Genomic DNA, 20,862 nt, shown 5'->3' with positions numbered 1-20,862 from the left:
TTTCTTGGTATAAACTGCTTGCTTTTAGGCCCAGTTTGTAATCAATTGTGGTGTGGCTGACTCTAAACAGGATCCGTCTCTACATGATTAATGTACAGTTAGTAACTGTGGCAGATAAGTGTTTCACTGCTAGCAGAGGCCTAGGCTGGCACGTTTTGTCTTCTTTGTAACAGTTATTTTTCAGTGTGGGCAGAATAACCTAACCATGTCTATGGAACCAGAGAGGTTGACTGGGCCTGCCTTCCTTCCAGCTCTCCCTGCTGTAGGATATCCCAGAGGGCTCTGTTGCTCTGTGCTGCTGGTGCTATTTTCTGCGCCTGTCTTCTGGGCACTCTGTCTCATGCATGGCTATAAACAGGCAGTGTGCATTTGGGGATGACAGAACCTAAATATTTCTCTCTCTCCATCCGCACCCTTGAATTGTGTGCAGAACATTAGGTATATGTTTGTACATCTTCAGGGTTCAGAAAAATCCTAGCTATCAATTCAGCTCTGGTATTTGGAAGGTACTTTTGGGAAACAGTAGCTCACTAACATATTGTTGGTAATAAATAACCTGTCTCTTTTCTGCATCAGGATGGATAATCAGGATTAGCCCATCATCCCTCAAACTGGCTGTAGACTCAGGATCAAGTTTTTCACTTATCCATCGGGATCTTCATCAATTCTGTGCTAAACCATTTCAACTGCTGCTGTAAATGATGAGACAGCATACTGTGAAGCTTAGAAGTTATACGTGGGCTGAAAACATTTCCAAGTCCTCCCATTTTTAAGGCTAGATTGTTCTTATGCCCTATTCTTCCCTTTGACACCTTATGTCAACTGCACCATCCCTACTCTAATTGCTCATTTTGGTTAACTAGGTCACTGGCTTTGAGTTTCAGAATTTAATGTGAATGCCATGAAGACCTCAGTGGACCTAAAGATGGATTCTCCCTGCCTAGTAACCATAGTCTGGCTGGCTTTTTCATGTGTTAGAAATCCTGCCCAGATCAGCAAAAAATACTTAGCAGACAAAGTCTGTAGAGAGTTAGATCTGGACACTTCCTTTAGCATCATCTTTTTTAAATACAGCATTGGACACCTATTTTTAAAATATATTGGACAAGCTCCCCACTATATTACATTTGGGAAAAGCTGAACCTTTTGTCTTTAGGCCCTCTGTTTTCTGTGTGTCTGATTTATGCTCTACGATGACTTCGATAGCTACAGCAATGGAAATTTCTGGTTCCAAGAGCAGCATGAGCTGGCACATAGATGGCTAATGGAAACTGTTATTGATTAAGCTCTTTATGGAACTTTATACCAATGAGTGGCTCAAGGCATTCAACTCCCAAAGGAAAAAGAACCAGCAGACTTTGCACGGTAATATCCCTTCCTGCTGAAAGACTCATGATAGTAAGTGCTGCTATAAAAGCTACAGGCTTTTTAGCAGTCAGAAAGGACGTTTCTAGGAAGGAAACGTTAATGTCTCTTAACTTTTTGGAATCTGTGAAGACAGCCTGCTGGGTAGCTATTTGTATCGTAGCCTTTTCAAAATACGTTATTTTCAATGGGGTCCTAGGGAAGGCGAAGAGCTTCTGCCAGTGTCACGTTTTCCAAAAATGAAAATGTAAAATCTCTCATCCACAGACACACTTCTACGGCTTGCTCAGGCACAGGGCTGTGACGGTCTTTGTGAGAACCTGCCTTGGTCCTCTACGCGGTGGAGAGTGCCTCGCCACCGTGCTTTGGCTTTGACTGTGAACGCAGTGGTGGCCTGAACTGCTAAAAGTTGAGAGTTGTGAGGAGGTCAATTCTCTTCAGCTGTACCTCCTTCCCCCCCCCAGCGTGGCTGCTCACCTGCTACGCCTCTACCACCTCCATGGGCAGCTGCCATTTTAAGATCCTGCAGCTACTGGTTCTTCCCAACTCTGCTTTGGGCGAAGGGTCTCGGTAAGTGCTTCGGTGGACACCTGGGTTCCTTGGGTTGCGTGCCCCGTGTGGAGAGAGGGGCAGCCTGCTGTGGCAGGCCTGCTGGTGCGTAAGTGATGCCTCTGCCCATGGGCCCCACGCTGGTCCACCAAGGGCGGGGGCACTACGGGGGCCGGGCGTTAACAATTATTCTTTTAATCAAAGCTCATCATGGAATGAAACCTTCAGCAAAAGCTGGGTAACCCCTTAGCAGTGTTAACCCCTACAGCCCCCCCCCCAGGCCCTGGCAGAGGTTAAGTGGGGGCTGGGCCCCAAGGGAGGGCCCCTGTTCATCCTGGGGCGCCTAGCCACCTCAGGAGGCGCTACTGCGCGGCCTGTGCACGCCCCTGAGAGGGGGCCCCGCTCTCCATGACCCTTGGACTGAGCCTTCAGCCACGTCAATCCGTCCCCTCCTCCCCTAATAATTGGGGGGCTACTTCTCTTACCTCGCCTGCCCTCCGCGCGGCGGAAGGATACTGGGATGTGGCGCAGCCTGTGCGGAATGATCCATCAGAGAGCGACGATCACCGCGGAGGGGGGGGGGGCGGGGAATGGCCGAGCGGCGGCTGCTCCCGGAACTGTTCGTGCGGGGGCAGCCGCGTTCCCCACGAGCCCCCTCTGGCACGGACGCGCCTGCCGGAAGCGGCCGGGGAGGGAGCGGAGCCGGAGTGGCTCTTTCCTCCGCTGCCCTGGAGCGCGATGGTGCCCATTGCCTAGGTTCGGCGCGGCGGCGGGATGTTCACGCCGGGGGCGGAAAACTTCCTGCGGCAGGCCAGGTGGGGCGGGGGAGCCGGCTTAACCAGACCCTCGCTCCGCCAGAGACGCGGCCCCGTGTGGGGCTGGTGGCTGGGGAAGAGGCTCAAGTCAGCCGGACGCCTGGGTTCCCGGGGTTGCGTGCCCCGCGTGGGGAGAGGGGCAGCCGGACGCCTGGGTTCCCGGGGTTGCGTGCCCCGCGTGGGGAGAGGGGCAGCCGGACGCCTGGGTTCCCGGGGTTGCGTGCCCCGCGTGGGGAGAGGGGTAGCCGGACGCCTGGGTTCCCGGGGTTGCGTGCCCCGCGTGGGGAGAGGGGCAGCCGGACGCCTGGGTTCCCGGGGTTGCGTGCCCCGCGTGGGGAGAGGGGCAGCTGGACGCCTGGGTTCCGTGGAGAGCGGGGCAGTAGGACGCCTGGGTTCCTTGGCTTGCGTTCGCCGCACGGGGAGAGAGGCACCAGGACACCTGGGTTCCTTGGGTTGCGAGCCCCGCGTGGAGAGAGGGGCAGCCGGACGCCTGGGTTGCGTGCCCCGCGTGAGAGGGGTGGCTTGTCCCTGGATAGGTGCCTGGCTCTGCTCAGGGCAGTGATCGCTGTGGGCGGGCAGGCAGGCGGGGTTGTGTCTCGGTTGGTGAATTCAGCAACGCAGTTCCCGAGGCTGTGAGTGTTCCTTGCGCTTTGTGCTCCCACAGCGAGGGCTCCTCAGACACTGACCTCTGCAGACCCAGTGGGCAGGGGAGTGGTATTCTCCCCATGTCCTAGGCAGGAAGGCTGAGGCAGGGGTGTGAAGTGACTTGTCCAATCTATCGCTGCTAGAAGGAGACATTTCAGACAGGTGGCTGTCTCTTGGAACTGGTCTCCACTTCCCCATTGCTGACCATAGGCAATGGGAGCGGGTGCAGCTGAACGGTAACTGGAAACAATTCCAGGTTCAGCCTTCTCAGAAGCCCTCCTGAAACCTTGCTCCCAAGGATGCAACTAAAATACTGCACTTTCAGAGGACTGCTGGGATACCAGCAGGATGATGTGTTCAGAGGAGAGTTGCAGACATCCTTGGGTCTCCCAAGCTTTGGCTTTGTTTTCATGCTGGCAAACGAAGGGATGAATGGCTTGTTTTGAGAGGATATTAAAGCTTTTTCCCACTTAAATTGCCAGTTTAGCAGCCATAGCTTTGAAGCGGTAGTAGCTATTTATTTCCTTTCTTTAAAGACACTTGCCATTTGAGAAAAGGCTTAGAAATTGGCTTCTTGAACTTGGAAAGCAAATAGAAACTGCATAGCACAAAAATAAAGGGGAAATGGTTTTAAAGGAACAAACATTTCAGACAGTTCAAATAACAGAAATAGGTTTGATACCAGTATTTTGTCTTTGAGGTTAACAGAGCAGTAGAATGTGGACTTCTGTGTAGGGGAAGGTATTGCCTCAGCACTCCCTTTCTCCTGTTTTCGTTTCTGTATGTTTCAGACCATGAAATTTTACTGGTTTAGGGTTTCCTAATTCCTGTGTTGCCCTTCTTCACTAGGGAGATCCAGGATGAAGAACTGCGGAGATTTAGTTCCCGAATCACAAACCTTCTCCAGAATCATGACTTGGGAAATGATACCATTGACTGTTTACAGAGACTTTTCCTGATTGTTTCAGCCACAAAATATGGCCGGAAGTGAGTGAGAGGACATGTTAAGCCTTGTTATGTAATCGCTGTAACAGGGTATTGTCAAGAATCTGTTTCAGCATTCTGTAGATCAGTACTACTACAGATCTGCCCTACTTCCTTTTTGGATTGCATTTGCAGTGACCAAAAATAGTTAATAGATTTTTTGTATTTTAATGTATCTACCAATATGTCACTGGTTCCCAGGGGTGAGTGCTATGCTCTTTTAAATCGATTACTCTCTATTATTATATAACATCTATATTTCTGCACCTTAATCATGAACAGTAAATCTTGTGAAAGTGGAATCTGTGTGTGTGTGTTTTAATTTTTGTCTTCTGTTTCTATAACAGAAAATATTTTCTTAGCTTGCTATTCAGTGTACTAATCCCAGCAGCTGTGATTCTCTTAGAATATAAAATGTTGAAATTGAAGCTTGTGTTTCTCCTGTACACAGGAGTTGCAACGCATTCTGTTCTTGACAGAACAGAAAAAAGGCTGGGTGACTGCAAAAATTTCCCTTTGCTGAAAACACTGTGCTAGTTTCAGATGTTGAAATCCAGTCCGCTCTCTGTCCCCTTGCAAACTAGGGACCATGTCCAGCTCCTCTTAAAGTAAGTGGGGAAAAAATCCCTCTGACTTCATTAAGATTTGGATCAGGCCTTATTAAAGGAGTGAAATTCAGAGATGTTCAGACTGAAGAAGTTGAGTAATATGAGATTACTTAGGACCAGCCTCAAAGAAGACACCATATCAAGACTTTCAGATAAGAATGTTTACTTATATTCCTATCCTCTTGTTTTCTTTCAGTGATGCCTGAATGACTGGTTTTTGTTGGTTGATTTTTTTTTTTTTTTAATTTTTTTTTTTTTTTTTTGTAGGTTGGATGGCAAATTTGTAGAGCTGTTGCAGACAGTGCTGTGTTTGCCCAAGTGTCCTGAGCAGGTTCAGGCTCTGTGTGCTGCCATTTTGAGAGAGATGTCACCCAGCAATTATCTGATCCTATCCTGCGATGAAATCCAGGATGCAAAGCTCTTGAGTCTAGTGTCCTCCATCCTCTTGGCTCAGGTAGATGGACTGTGCTGTCAGGAATCTTGTCTAGACTTCATCACCCCTTCACTTAACTCAAGGGGAGTAAAATTTACTTACATGTGTTTAAATAAGAACAGAAGGAACTTCATGTAAATTAAGAACAGTTTATGCTTTGTTTGAAATCAAATGGCAAAGTTTTCTCTGTATTCAAGATTTGATAATGAGCTATTTAAAATCAAGGTGTGTGTAGCATGAGGGGATGAGAGCACTGGGCTCTGTGACCCGCGGAGCGGGAAGGAACCTTTCAGTGCAAGCTCCTGTAATAGAGTTCAATCTATTGCTGCTCATGCCTACAGAGGAAAGGATTGAAAAGTGAATTTATTGTGGCTTCTCACCTCTTTGTGGTGCTGGTTTTTCATAACATGTAGAGATCTGCTTGGCCTAATTTTAAAGCCTGATCCAAGCACAGCTGATCCCAGCGCAACCTTAGAGTGTTGAGTTGTTGTCAGAATTGAACTAACCTGAACCTACACTTCCCCTGCAGCCTGTGTAAGTGCTGCCACTGCGTCATCCTTGGGACTTGGCTTGTTGGTGGCTCCCCAAGCCATCCGTCTCTTCTGCCCATGGTGGTGAGGGGTGGTCAGTAGCAGTTGCATGACATGCTCCTGCTGGCCATCCCCACCTTGCTGTGCTCTGTGCGCTGCAGAGTGAGAGGTGCTGCAACTTCTTGGCCCGCTCATTCTGCAGCGTGCACAGAGCGCAGCAAGGTTTTGGTGGCTTGCAGTAACAAGGCACGCCGCTGCTACCAGGCTAACCCCACGGGCAGGTGGCGGTGGTCAGAGATGACCCAAGTCCAAGGGGGAGGGGAGGGTTGTTTTCACTTGTAATCCGGTTTGGGTTGTCTTTAAGGCTCTAACGTACCTTTACTAGGGAAAGTAACTTATTTATAAAGCACCCCTTCTTCCCCAGAAAGCAGTTGCATAGTTAAAATGTAATAATTCCAAAATCTAAAACCTTTCGCCTTTCATCTGTGTATTTACCCTTGAATTAGAAACAGAACCATGATACGGTTTTTGCTCTGTTTTGATGTTGCTGAGGCGTTAATTTGTTGAATTTGTTAATTTGTTGTTAATGCTGCTACTGCAACTCATTACAGCAGGTGACACTAATGAGCAATGTCCCACTTGATGTAATGAAAGCGGGAACTATTCAGCAGAGCCCCTACAAAAGGGCCCTCCTCTCATTGGTACTTGGCTGTCAGTGTCTCGTCTTCCTCTAACTGCAAGGAAATGAGGTGGAAGTGAGTCACTCATTCCATTTGCCTACCTGTCGTTGCAGCTGTCAGTCCCATGTACTTTGCCTGAGACTTACAGCTTTCCAGAGCTTGTAGCCTTACTGTTGCCTCCGAAAGAGGCAGCTGCAGCAACTTTCTTCCTTGGCTTCTCTGCCTCTTGCTCTTCTGTTTGTTGGGAGAGTAGACTGGCAGATGTGATTTTAGACATTGGACATTTCTAACAGGTGAAGGGTAGATCCTCTAAGTGGCATGTAAACTTGTTAAAAGCTGGAGACCTGCCATTGATTCATTTATGCTTCTCACTAGAAAGCAGGCAGGGCTCCTGGAGCTGCATGTCAGCAGCATGATTACATGGTTCCTTCAGTTCCCTTTGTGTCACAGCTTTGTAACCCAGGAGGAATGGCGTGTCCTCTTACCCTTTTTCTTTACTGTAGGTATCCCTAAATCATAAGCCTCCTCGTTAATGTGTTTCTTTGGTCCATCTGTGTGGGGAGGGGGGGAGGGTTCCCCAGTGCAGCTCCCTCACCTCGAGAAGGTTGTGTAGCTCACCACCGAATCGTTTACTTTTTCCTGAGTAGGGCACACATCTGGTAACTAGTGGATGCCACAGGTTGATGTTGATTTACATCCTTCAGATCAAGAGGATGAGGCAGACAGCTGGGGAGACTGTCAGAGACTCTGAATACTTGAATGGGTTTTACTTTCTGCTGGCATGATGGCTTTGGAGGAGGAAGAGAACCATTTGATACCACTAGGGCAGCCTCTCAAAAGGTTTGGTATCTGCCTGTCATCCCAAAGGAGGGGTAATCTTTGTGAGAGACCCATCTCCCCTGACAATTCAGTCTAATTATGTATCTTAAACCACAGCAACCACTTCCAAACAGAGAGTGTTTTATTCTCCTTATAGGTACCGGCTAACTAGACATGTTGGAACACGTTTCATCAATCTGACTCAAAGCCACAAGCCACTTGCGTTTAACAATCATATTGGCAAATTCACCACTAGGGATTATATGGAGTTGTTCGCTCCATTGTTTGCCTCTCCATCCACGCTGGATGAATGTAGCATTGTATTTGGGGGGAGTCCGCTAGAGCCACTTTTGGCAAATAAATTCAACTTTCAGTTGTGGCTGTCCCCAAACTTGTTGCTTCATCCAATGTTTTCTCCATTGGAAACTGTGGCTTCAGCTTGTAGAAGAGATCTGTGGACTATGGTAAAATAGATGCACTCAGCACCAGAGCAGAGATGCCTTCATGTAAGCATTTGTAAGGCTGAGATCATTAAAAGCTCAGTTGTAAATGGTCAGCTTCTTTTAATCTTTGCTTCATTTTAAGGGAAATAAAAAGGCTCAGGTGTCAGCAGTGGGGCAGCGTGTTGTAAAAGTCCTGGAAGGGCGACTGCCTGAGGGTCAGAGTTCACGGCACTTTCTTCCTCTACTCTCCAAGATCATCAGTCTATCGCCAGCAAACCTAACTGAAGGTAAATGCAGGAGGGTCCTAGAGAGAATGCCAAAGGGTCCCACAGAGATGGAACAGATCTGTCATACAGCATAGTGATAAAGAAGGGTCTTTGAAGGCTTAGACCAAGAGTATGACTTGGGATGCTTGCAAATTGCCATTATAAATGGCACCTATATCCCAGGGAAAGTGAAACTCTGATCCATTGAGGAGAGGTACCTTATTTGTTTGATGCCCTCGAGTGTGCTAGGCACCTCACAGGACAGAAAGACATTGGCTCCTTAGGACAGAGAGATCCTTGCTATATGTATGTGCCTAGCACTAGGGCGTCTGAGTGTGATTGCGATATAAATATGTACCCTGAGGAGCTTGGGGTGGGGGCGGAAAAGCTTACATGGCTCCACAGTTTGTGTGTCTCTATTTAGTGAGTACAGAAGAACAGCCAGTTCACTTTTCATAGGTTTCTTGCCAGAAGTGAGATTTGGAGTGGCAGAGAATTTGAAAGGTGGGGGTGGTGAAATTTCAGGGGGAGGTGATGGCCCAATGAATAGGCTTTGGGAGAGCACTCCGGTCATGGGGGGGCCCGATGGAAAAAGGTGCAGAAATACTCTTATGAAAAGGAGATGCTGCACTGTGCTGAGACAAGGTTCAGGAGTTTGCTCAGAGATTCGCACTCCTTGGACAGAGGCAGGGAGGCTTGAAGGAGGATGCTGGAATGGAATATTTGCCTTTGCCTAGGATTCAGCACCACTTTCCCGGGCTTCTGCTACATTCAGTAGGATAAAACTGTATAGGGGATATACATTTTCATGCTATAGGGCTCAGACTAATCACAACTCCCTCATTAGGGAAAAAACATCCCCCACAGACAGGTTATTCCATTATTGTCCACTACATCTCATCTTCTGATACTATCCATCTGATAGCTGCTGTTGGAGACCAGACTTGGGAATAGATGTACCATTGGGCTGATCTATATTACAAATCCCAGGTGTCTGCTCACTTTCTGACTTCAGTCTGAAGAACTGTGCAGAACATTGATGAGATTAAATGTAGCATTGAACAGGAGTGGGGGGGAAAGGCCGGGGGTGGGAATGGTATACGGAGCTGTGAATGGAATACAAAAGATACTGGTCTCTGAGCAGGTGTAAAAGTAGAAGAACTGGGGGGGGGCGTGAAAATCACCTACAGAGTTTGACTGAGGGAATCCCTTTGCTCTGAGAGTTGCTAAGAGTTGGACTATAGTTCTGCTGGCAGCCTTGGGCTAGGTTTAAAGTGTACCAGTTTTTAGTGACTAGTGTGCTGCAGAGGCCCCTTGCTGTGATGAGTCTAAACCTTACCTGCATTGCTTTCCATCTGTAGATCAGACCAATCTGGTCAATAAAAGGATGGTGGACTGGCTGAGATATGCAAGTGTTCAGCAAGGAGTTGCACTGCCCTCTGGAGGCTTCTTCTCCAATCCCAGGGCAAGGCAGGTGAGTGATGAATTCCAGAGACTCTCACAAAGGACCTGGACCATGTCATGTCACCGCCCCACCCTTTAAAGCTCCTGAGCACAGATCATTTTTAGGAAAGGTGGTCTAGAAATGCTGCTGTTCTTAGCCAGGTGGACAACCAGTGGGTGCAGCAGTCAGGCACCTTGGGGATCAGAGTTTGGATTTCAAACTCCTAGGCTAATGGGAGTACAGAGACCGAAGGTTTAGCTCCAGGCAGAGGTGGAAGAGAGCATCTTGCAGATTTTGGTGACCACACTGATATGTGTTGAGGGCCATTTATCTTGAAATGGAAGGTTGCTGAAGGTGACTTTTGAGGGAGATGGGAAATAAAAGGATTTTGAGGGCCCCTCCCATGGAAAAAGACCTGCACCTTCCCAGCCTGGGCCTCTGGTTGTTATGGAGGCTTTCTGTATGTCTATATGTATGTATGTAAGTAACTTCTACATACATGTAAACATACAAACATGTTCAATGACTCAATTCATGTGTTTGGTGAACTCCACTTCCCCTCTCCCCAACAATCTCTACCTCAGGAAGTCCCACCACTTCACCCAGTTTATCTTCTACCTCCCAGCCTGGCCCTATCACAGAGGTGGATGGTGCAGTCGCCACAGACTTCTTCACAGTGCTCTCAGTTGGTCAATATTACACAGAGGACCAGTGGCTCAACATGCAGGCCTTTTCCATGCTGCGCAAGTGGCTGCTGCTCTATGGGAGCGAGGGGGCAAACAGACCTAATTCAGGTACTGGCTTGGTGGGTTGGGTGGTGTATTACATCCCAAGTGGGAGATGTTTCCTGATCTAGTCCTGAAAGGGCATCTGGTGGCTTCACCATGAAACCACCATTTGGCTCAGTATGTTTGGCACTAGCTCCCCAGTTGCTGCCTGAGTTGGTTCAACAGAGGGTTGTGGGTTGGAATTGAGGGGCATTGGCAGTGCATGGAGGTCCATGAATTCAATAGCAGGGGATGCCAAGGCTACGACTGTTGTGAAGGAAATGTCACGGCGAGCCTGCTGAATGACCATGGTCTGACATACCAGAATGAACCATTTACGTGGGCCCTCAGGTTTCTGGAAAAATCCCTCCAGGCTTCACAGAAAAAGAAATGAAGGGCAGGCGGGGAGATAGCATCCCCTTAGGTGCTGTTGTAATATTCCCACACTCCAACAGAATGTTCCCCTTGGACTGGAATCAGATACGACTTTCCCTCTGTGACATACCAGGATACAATCCAGACCAATGAGTAGCTGTGTCACCCCTGCCCTGCAACCTTGGGTGTCCTTTACAATGCCTTGCTGCTGTAGCCTCTAGCCTGGACTGCTCCCAAACAGCCTCCAGCATGTAACACTCCCAGCTGTGTCAGAGTGTGTGTGTGTTGCAGTCAACCAGCCAGACCTTGGCTCTGACCACCTTTGGTTATGCTGCAGGGTGACCCCAACACACCCCCAGTCCCAGATCTTTTCCCAGAAGTGTATATCCTCTACTGCCCAGCCCTCTCCTGGGCAGTACAAATATGTTAAGTCCATTATTCCTTTAAGGGAGTAATATGCACATAACTTGTTACCCCAAATGGAGTTATCCTGACACTTCAGTTTGAACTCACTGGATTAGATAAAACAGTAAAACAAGCTTAACAACTACAAAGAGAGAGATTTTAAGTGAGTACCAGTAATGAGGCATAAAAGTCCGAAATGCCCCTGTTTAAACTTCCTTTGTTTTTCCTCTCTGCTTGCTGACTCTGCTTACTGTTTAAATGTAAATTAAGGAAAGCACGTATTCCTTCCTTTGCGTAGGACAGACCTGACTTCTGGCTGGGCAGGGCAGTGGGGTTCAGAATATGTGCTGATAACATCATTCAGGGGAGTCTGATAACTTCACAAACAATGTTGCCAGGCATATTTTCCCAGGACAATACTGACCAGCAAATTATGAGTTTTCAGACGATTGCTTACAGGCATGCTTTGTACAAAGATTGTTACCATAGTGTGTGAATACAGGGGTGTATTCCATTGTACCTTCTCTTCCCCCATGGTGAGCTGGGCAGTTTGTAGAGCCTCGTTCATACGTGAAACTCTCTAACAGTACCATGCAGTGTGATCTGCGATGATCTCTTCTCTGCAGATGACAAATCAGAGGTAGATGGGTCTATTATGTCCATGGTTTCTGCTACCTCCACCTCCAGTCGCCTGCTTCCCCCAAAGGAGCGTCTAAGAGAGAAGGCTTTTGAATACTGCCAGCGTCTTATTGAGCAAAGCAACCGGCGTGAGTTGTGGTCTGAATATGTAGGACTCTTGTCGGAGTCCCTCAGTGTCATTCTTAACAATCATCTCGATCAGTCTCCTGCTGGGTCGAGGGCACAGTCTCCCCACTGTTCTGAGACTAGGCCCAAGAATCTATTCAAGCCGCCTGCTAGACCATGGCTCTGCTCTGGCTTTGAGTCACTAACTGACTCCCTAGTGTCTGGGGAAGCGGACGAAGGGGTCTGAGCTGAGTCTCCCTAGAGGGATTAGCTGGGGATGGGAGAAGTTGCTTGCTAGCTCTCAAACATCACCTGATTCTAGTGCCAGACTCTGTGTTCTACCTCCTGCTGTTGATGTGGATTTTGGAAACTGTAGACACTGGGGTGTGGATTCTCTTGACTGTAACTGCTCAGAACTACGTGAGTTAGGAGGGTCCATGGCTCTTCCCCTCCATCCTTAATTCTGGGCTGTCTTGTAGAGGGCTGCTGTGTGCTCAGTAAGGATGCACTGAGAGGGCTCAGTTCATCACATTGGTAAAGGCTGAAGGGAGAGCTTCCACTGATCTAATAATGGACTTGACAGCATTCAGCCATTCCCAGTAGAGCCCATACCAATACCAGCAGTATTGCCCAGCGTGGACTAGGGGACTGAGTGTGATTTGTTTATCTGTTAGGGGCCCTGAAGAAACCAGATGGGGACCTGCAAAAAGCCGTAAGTACAAAAGAGGCAGGGGGGAGGGTTGTGGTGGTGGAGTTGTTTGCACAGTTCTGATCTTGCTGTACTTTCTTGTGCAGTGTCTCATTGAGGCTGTCACTATCATGGATATTATCTGCAGGCAGGACTCCAACTATGTGTACCGGACGCTCTCCTGCCTGAAGATCTTGCATGGCAGAATCAGTGGGGACCTTGCTTATGCCAGGGCACTGCTGCCCATTGCTCAGTTCTTCCTGAACCACAGTAAGCTGACAGTGCACACATGCTCTCCTCTCTAGAGCTGCTCACAGGGATTGCTGGGGGTTGGGATGTTGCTTCTGTCGCGCCCTCTTCCCCCAGCCTCCATAAGCTTTGGGAGTCTCTGCGGTACCGGTGTGCTCACTCAGGCCTCTGTTTGAGTGACAGGATTGGATCACTAGGCACTGAAATACTCTTCCTCTCCATGGCTTCCTACTACTATTCTAGCTTTGACCATGTGCTAGGCTAGTGTATCTAACACTGTACTGTCTCAGCAGTGCTGAACCTGCTTTCTTTCTCTCTGCCTCCCCAGCAGCAGGTGCTGCTTGTATGGCTTTGAATATGCTCTTAGCTGGGCAGCCCAGTGCTGGAGATCCAGGAGTTGCACTGCCGCCCTCTCCTATTGCTCTTGGTCTTGATGTTACAAAAGCCGCTCTGTAAAATCTCCAGCCCTTGAAGGGTGGCTGCTGGGTGGGCCGAGTTCCTGAGTGGGCCTTCCTTCCCAGGTGAGACAGCAGCGGTGGATTCGGAGGCAGTTTACAAGCACTTGTTCACCAGGATTCCTGCTCAGCTCTTCCACAGCCCAATGGTGGCCTTTGAGTTTATCCAGTTCTGCAGGGACAACATCCAGTTCTTCACAGAGAACATCAGCATCTTCAGACGGAGCTTCCCAAACCTTTTCAAGGTATGGGGGCTGGGGCTGGGTCAAGCACTACTCTTCACGCACTTCATGTGTCCTTGGAATGAAAGCCCCTAATGCTCAAGGGGGTGGCTGTACAACAGTGGTGCCCAAACTTTTCCTGTTGCACTCCCCCTTACCAGTAATGGAATCTGTCTGCGCCCCCTCTCTATGGCTGCACAGTTAGCTCAGCAGAGGAGCTTGGGATGGGGGAGGAGCCGGGACTAGAGGTGGAGCTGGCCTTGGGGCGAAACAGGGGGTGGGGTGGAGTGGAGTGGAGCTGTGGCTGGGGTGGAGTGGGGCTGGGGCAAGAGCTGAGCTGGGGGTGGAGTGGAGCTGCAGCTTGGGACAGAGCTGAACTAGGAGTGGAGTGACTCCTGGGGGAATTCTGCCTCACTGTGTATGCGCAGAATTCATGGCCCCCGCAGATTTCTTTTTTTCCCCGCAGAAAAATTACTTCTGACGGGGAAGCTGCAAGAGCAGTGTAGGCAGGTTAATTTGGGCGCTCAGAGTGGCTGGTAGAGACGTAAATCACCACCGGGGTGGGGCAAGGCAGTCATGCCTGTGAGAGAGAGAGAGAGAGAGAGAGACTCTGTCCCTCTTGCTCACTATTGCGACATGCTCGGCATGGAGGGCCAGGGCTTTGGGATGTTTCTGATGAGGTAAGTGTGGAGCAGGCTCTGTCCCTCAGGCAAAGCAGCATGTAGCAGGTTGCCTGCTTAATGAATTGTTCCCATTGTTCTTAGTGAATTCCCCTCAAGATTATAAAACAGGTGTAAAAAATTGTAAGGCTCCTTTTTGTTGCCAGAGTGGTGTAAAGGAGCCTTATTATAAAGAACAGTATGACCTTATTAAAATGCTTATGGTGCTTTAGTGCTTAGAACTGGTCTAAATTTTTGGACTGAAAAAATTTCCTATCAAAATGTGCTCTATGAACTGTTTGCTACTGACCTTTCTGGAGATGGTCAGTAGCCAATATACATTGTGAGTTTGAGTCCCCAGCCCTCACTTGCTCTTCAGTTGCCTATGATGTAACACTGAGCATATGGCTGCATATATTTGTTGACTAATAACTAGAAGTGAAGGGTCAATACTAGCTACATTACTATTAGACAAAGGGGGGTTGGGGATTTCCTCCAGTGCTTCCCACTGCCATTCTCTGTCCATTGTACTATAGTTTAAATAAATTACCAAAATAATTGAAACTAGCATGATTATATTAATTATTTTAACAAATAAAACATGCAGAATTTTGCTGAATTTTAAAATATTTGTGTGCAGAATTTTTAATTTTTTGGCACAGAACTCCCCCCAGGAGTATGGAGTGGAGCTGCAGCTTGGGCCAGAGCTGAGCCGGGGCTGGAGCAGAGCTGTGGCTGGGTGATGCTCCCGCCCTGCCCCCTATGGGGGCTGGCCGGGCCCCGCTGTGTGCTATCCCGAACATTTTTCTCCACGCACCCATGGGGAGGGCATGCCTCACAGTTTGGGACCCATTGCCATACATGTATCACTGACAGGCTGAGGTGTGGAAGGACTCACAAGCGGAGTTTAAAATGTTTGTGGTGGGGGATTAGTTCTGGATACGTTTACATGGTTCATCAGGGCATGAAAGGCTGTGAGTAGCATCTGTGATCCAGAGGCGTCTGGGTGTGTAATACAGCAGTTGGGGGTGGGCAAGGGAGTAAGGACTTGGCAACCAAACTGTAGCAGAAAGGGTGTCAATGGGCTCTATCCCGGGAAATGACTGTCTTGTGGGATGGAGCATTTCCTAGTTTGTCCACAGCACCCTTTAATTCCTTCACTGGAGTCTGACAACACCCTGGGCAGCAGGGCCTGGTTGGGGTGGGGGTTAATTCTCCTGCATTAAGGCTTAGGGACTCAAAATTGCTAGTTCTGAGATCCACCCCAGTGCAGGTGGCCGCTGGGAGCTCCTGTCGCATCCTTGCAAACCCCCCTTTGTGGAGGCTGTGAGGTCAATCCAGTTCTGTGCTGGGCCAGCCTGAGCGCCTTTAGAAGCAAATTCTCCATGCGGTGAAACTTGCTGTGTTGGTTTGTGAGAGACTTGGGTCATCCGCTTCTAAATGTTTCACTCTGGCTGTGGGGTCTCAGAGCTGAACTGCCCTGGCACTCCACATTTCTGTGCATTTTGTTCCTTTCCCTTTGCCCCTGTAACATGCTTTTGCCTTCTCTGAGGTGGGAGAATCCAGCCCAGTTAGGGGGGAAGAGAAGCAGACCTACTGCTAGCTGCTTGTGAAAGTCTCTGCCTGTTTTTCCCTGCAGCTCCTAGCATGGAATAGCCCAGCCTTGATTTCTGAGTTCATGGACCTTCTGCCACCTCTGCTTGGTGCTGACACAGCCATCGAGATCTTTCACTTGCTGCTTGACCTGCCATGTTTGGTGGCTGCTCTGGACATCCAGCTGAGGTGATATCACCTTCCCCTCCTCTCACTTTTTTTAGCAGGGTGTTGACATTGGGCTGTGTCCTGACCCACTCTTTGACCCAGAACTAACTGCTTGAAATGCCTGCCCCACACCCAAAGAACACCCAGGACCGCATCAGTTCAGAGCAGCAGCTACCGTAGCTGGATTTATATGGGGCTGTGAAAGCACCTGACCAATAATGTTTGTAGTTCTGCTGCATGTGCAAAGATACGGACAGTCAGGTCTCATGCTTCTGAGCAGTAGGCTGACTGTTGTTAGGGGTCAGGAAGGAATTTCCCTCCCTTCCCCCATGTCCACCTCTGAGCAATTGGTAGATGCCCATCCCTCTGGAGCACATGGTATTGGCAACTGGCAGAGAGAGGATGCCAGAATTGGTGGTCTCGGTTAGCCAGTCTTACATTTAGGCTCGGAAGGATTCAATTTTTATTGGTAAATGTTGATTTCATCATACATACAAACTGGTGAAAAAAATATTTCCATCGATGACGATCAAAATTTACATATAGGCAAGGTAAGAAAAATGCCGCTTGATTAGAGTTTGATTTAAGGATATTTACTGTGTATATTTTGTGTTTTGACAGTTATAAAGCGTTAACTTTTTGAGTCTCCAACAGGTCATTCAGTAATTATTATCTGACACCCACCCCTGATAATTTCCTGCAACTGTGAAAATTTGAATGGATAAAAAATAACAAAACAAAACAAAAACAAAAAAACCTTAAAACTAAACATTGATATTATCCATTTCAATGATTAGAAAATAAAAATTCTGCCAGGCCTGCTTATGTCCTGCCCTGTTGCCCTTGTTAGCTTCTCAGGCAGACATGAAGTTCAGATCCTCTCCTGGGAGGGTCATGTGAGAGTGGAAGGGAAGACGAGCGTGACTGGCTTCTGCAGAGAGGGAGCTGGGGCTCGCTACCCCACACATGCCCTGGGGATCCGCAGAGTGTAGAAGCACTTCCGGGAAGGCTTAGCACGGAGACTCGCACTGGAGCTGTCCGCTGGCAGAGGAGACTTTGGTCATTATGGAGCACTGGGTTTGCTGGGCCTGGAGTCGCCCTTTTGGACTTTGCCAGGGCATGCTGCTGAGCCAACTGGAGAGAGTGCTGGGAGAGTAGCCTCATGCCTAGCTCCTGAGGGAGGGTGCAGTCTGCCTGAGCTCCCGTCTGTTACCCAGCATTTCTTATACGCAGATTCCTGCTTTTTAACCCTATTGCTGTTCTTGTTCTGAAGGCCCGAGAACCATTTCACTGTTGGAAACTATTTGAAAGAAACCTGAACTTTCTGGGGGGTTGATCAGCTATTGGGGCCCTTCAGCCTTGACATTCCTCTAACTGCGACCTAGCCAATTTGCTGCTGTGTTCCCATTACTTCAGTTTGTGTTGTGTGTGTCCGTTACTAGATCTGCCTCTGCTCCCATCTCTGAGAGAGCCACCTGGGATCCTGCTGCAAAGCCAGCCAGCTGCCTGGAGGCCTTCCGCCACCCGCTCTACAGAAGCACCTTTCAGTATCTCCTCCGCATTGAGACCACCCCCAGAGACCCCCCTGAGCGGTACGAGGCTGCAGCCAGTGTCGGGTTCAGCTGCATGGGGATGCTGTGACTCCCCATCCCACAGCTGCCTGAGGACTGTGGGGTCCAGGAGGAGGAAGCAGCACTGCAGGCAGGGTTCTGTGCAGAGGAAGAGCTGGGGTTGCTGTGCAAGACTCGTGTGTCTGCTCCCAGGCTGGCTCCTGTGTACTGGCTCCCGAGTACAGTCACAGCTAGAATGTGGCACACGTCTCCCTCTCCTCTTCAGTTTTGCAAGGTGTTCAAAAGCAGAACGACTTAGGGAGAAAAAGGGCGGGGCTGGGAAGCCGGGATTCTTCAGGGAAGCTGCTTTGATGGTGATATTGGGGTCTGTTGTCAACAGGTTGGCTCCTCTTCGCCAGCTGCTGGGGTCCATGGCCAACTGTCCACGGGTTGTGCAGTGTGCAGACACCATCCCTGTCTTACTGCGGCTCTACTTCGGTGTGGTAGCAGAGGTAGGGCTCCCTGCAGACAGGTAACTGGGGAGTTCCCATCCTGTGTGTCGCTGTCTCTGATGTTCCCTTTGTCATGGGAAGAATATCCATGGGAACCAAAGGGTTAAACTCCCTCTGGCTTGGGTTCTGGTTCACTCCAGGACGGTGCCCTCTTCCCTTTGCTCTGGGCCTTAATGCAGGGTGAAAATACCCAGGACCGTGAGTGGGTGTATGAATCTATAAAGGAAATTCCTGGGATTGTGGGGGGTGTTTCTTTAGGGAGAGAACCTCTAGGAATAGGCGGTGGCTGGGCAGGCCCTTTTCGTGGAAAAGGGCCCTTACTGCAGTAGCTCAGCATTATTTGAAATCCTTGCCAGGCTGCTACCAGCAGCAGCTGCTGACCAGTGAGGCCTCTCCAAGCGTGGGCAGCAGGAGGACAAGTGCAAGGCTCCTGCCCAGCACCCTGTGTCACTCAGATCAGGCTGCCAGGCTCCTCCACGAATCCCCTCTGGGTTTGGCTGGAGTGGCTGGGGGCTGTGGTGGTGCTGAAGGAAATGCTTCTCCATCTCCAGTTTGCAGACGGCCCCCTGATAAACCAGCTGGTGTTGGTGCTGCTGGAGAGGAGTGAGCAGCTCTACGAGATCCCGGCGTTTAAGGCTGATGTCCATAGGTGAGTATGGGCACCTCTGAGAAGGGGAGAGAATGGATAGAATTGCCAGGAGGAGGATTACACAGCACACTGCCCCGGTCTGGCTTTCCATGGGTAGCCAGGGACCAGCCTTGCCACAATTGCTGCATGGCCTGTCTTCGGAGGGCACAGTGACATGGTGCCCTGCGGTTGGCACGCTTGGAGTGAAATCAACAGCTCCCTCTCTTTAGTCAAGAAAACCATGTGGGTCACAGGCACATGGACACCAGAGTATTGGGGCTGAGCCCTCTGGACAAACAGCTGCAGGGACTGGAGCCACTGGGCATTGCGGTCAGGGCTTTGGTGTCATGCACACCCTGATCACAGCACATCTGCAGCCACTGTCCCGCACTGAGGCACTTGTTTGCCATTCGCACATGGGCACTCACTGGTAGTCACTGTGCAGACTCCTGTCTGGGGGCAGGCTCCTCCCTTACTAGTGGGCCATTGAGGTTGCCTAATCTGGTGAGCAGCCTGCTCTGATCTGTGTGGGTGCCAGGCAGTTGGTTCCTGAGCTATTGCCCTCTCCCTTCTTCCTGGCAGAGTGCTGAGCTCCCAGCTGGTGCTTCTGTGTAAGCTGCACCCCTCCCTGGTAGTGGAACTGTCCAAGGAGCTTCTGGAGTTTTCAGGAACCGTCAGCAACATCCGGAACAAAGAGGATATCTTCACCTATGTGGTAAGGCGGAGCCTGCCTGCCTCTGATACCCTACCTGTGGCCCCCTCTGCAGGCTACCAGAGGACTCTCTTCACAAACTTCCTCTTGTCTTCTCTCCTCTGGTGCAAACTAATCCCATCTGTCACTTCCTTAGACTGTTCTCCAAGAGGTCTGTATACTTCTCTGCCTGTCTTGCTGCAGGTCTGGGCTATTGGAGAGTACATGTCTGTGTCATACGACAAAAGGTGCACCGTGGAGCAGATCAACAAGTTCTTTGAAGCCCTGGAGGCCATGCTGTTTGAAATCACGCAACTCCGGCCCTCGGCCAGCATCCCCAAGTACTCGCCCCGTGTCATCACGGTTCTCATGACAACGCTGACCAAACTGGCATCGCGCAGCCAAGATTTGATCCCCAGGTGTGAAACCGGGCAGCAGGTCAGGGTTGAGTGTGCAGTTCAGCCAGGTTACCAAGCAAATGTTTGTTGCTGTATTCCTGTTGGCTAAATAGCCTTAATGAAAAACCCGGGAATTGAAACAAGACAAACTGTGAAAGCAATAGAAAAGTATGTTTGGAGGAGCCCAAATTGCAGCCAGGCAACCAGTTTGTGCATGTTTCTGGATAGTGTTTAGAGAGACTCGTGTACTGTAGGCAGTGTGTAATCCCAGCCACTCCCAGCAGGAGGCACGGAAGGGAGTGAGGGGGTAGTGTTACCATTGAGGAAGCTCACAGCTTTACCCGGCAGGTGTTGGTGATGGAGGGGATGTGGTTCAGGCTGGAGGGTGCTTTCACCTCTAGGCTCTATCTAGGAAGTGATTTAAGAGGGGTGGTTTTGAGGCAGGAGCTTTGAGTCTAGAGCTGTTCTCTTGAAGCTCCTGCTGGCTCAAGGCTGTGTCCTTCCCTCTTGCAGGATGTCCCTGTTCCTGTCCAAGATGAGAGCGTTTGTTCAGAGCCCTGCCATGGCCTCGGTGTACAGTGAGGAAGACAGTGAGGAGATCCTGACCCGGGCTGCTGAGCTGATGAACCTGTTGAAAATGCCCAGTGTGGCTCAGTTTGTGCTGACGCCATCAGCAGAGGTTGCCAGCCCACGGTTTCACCGAGACACTAACGTGTCCCTGCCTCTCGCCATGAAGACGGCTAGCCGGCTTTTAGAAAGGGGGACTGGCTTCATGCCAGGGTGAGGTGATGGCATTTCTGAGTGTCCACTGCATAGCTCTGACTGACGAGACCTGGCTGGCTCTGTGCTGTATTTTGACTAACCTGCTGCTACTGACTCGCTTAACGGAATATGGGGAAGGAGGAGGGATGAGGCTCTGCTCCAAGCTGCACCTTCCTGGAAATGGGCAATAAATGGCGGAAAAGAGGAATAACCAGAGCTGACGGTTTCTGTCTTCGAGCCTGACCATGTGGTTTGTTTGTTTCCTCTCATGGGTGGCTGTTCTGCCCTCGGCCCCTGCAGCAGGAAGTGTTTCCACTGACTCCCCTCGGTGTTCCTGCAATGGGACTCGGGTCCTGGCCCGCCCGGGGAGACAAGTGACATCACCTCCATGAGGCAGAAGCAGCACGCACCCCAAA

At 49.8% G+C, this 20,862-nt stretch overlaps 1 protein-coding gene across 5 annotated transcripts; it reads left to right on the top strand.

Moving 5' to 3' along the window:
- Positions 1-356: 356 nt before the first annotated feature.
- AP5Z1 (adaptor related protein complex 5 subunit zeta 1) lies at positions 357-20,657 on the top strand. Of its 5 annotated transcripts, none has more exons than XM_077828016.1 (17): positions 357-1,935; positions 4,224-4,361; positions 5,234-5,420; positions 8,014-8,158; positions 9,499-9,611; positions 10,207-10,375; positions 11,755-11,895; positions 12,547-12,584; positions 12,668-12,830; positions 13,331-13,509; positions 15,784-15,926; positions 17,348-17,497; positions 17,856-17,967; positions 18,519-18,616; positions 19,178-19,310; positions 19,491-19,705; positions 20,198-20,657. In XM_077828016.1, the coding sequence occupies exons 1-17, from the start codon at positions 1,865-1,867 to the stop codon at positions 20,466-20,468; spliced, it is 2,466 nt and encodes an 821-aa protein (XP_077684142.1). In that variant the 5' UTR covers positions 357-1,864; the 3' UTR covers positions 20,469-20,657. The 5 variants fall into 5 exon arrangements, with proteins under 5 accessions (XP_077684142.1, XP_077684143.1, XP_077684144.1 ...); XM_077828017.1 differs by lacking the exon at positions 357-1,935 and adding an exon at positions 2,576-2,729; XM_077828018.1 differs by lacking the exon at positions 357-1,935 and adding an exon at positions 3,262-3,361.
- Positions 20,658-20,862: the final 205 nt, after the last annotated feature.

Source organism: Eretmochelys imbricata, chromosome 10 (genome assembly GCF_965152235.1).
Source record: "Eretmochelys imbricata isolate rEreImb1 chromosome 10, rEreImb1.hap1, whole genome shotgun sequence".
NCBI lineage: Eukaryota > Metazoa > Chordata > Testudines > Cheloniidae > Eretmochelys > Eretmochelys imbricata.
This window is presented reverse-complemented; position numbering and strand designations above follow the sequence as displayed.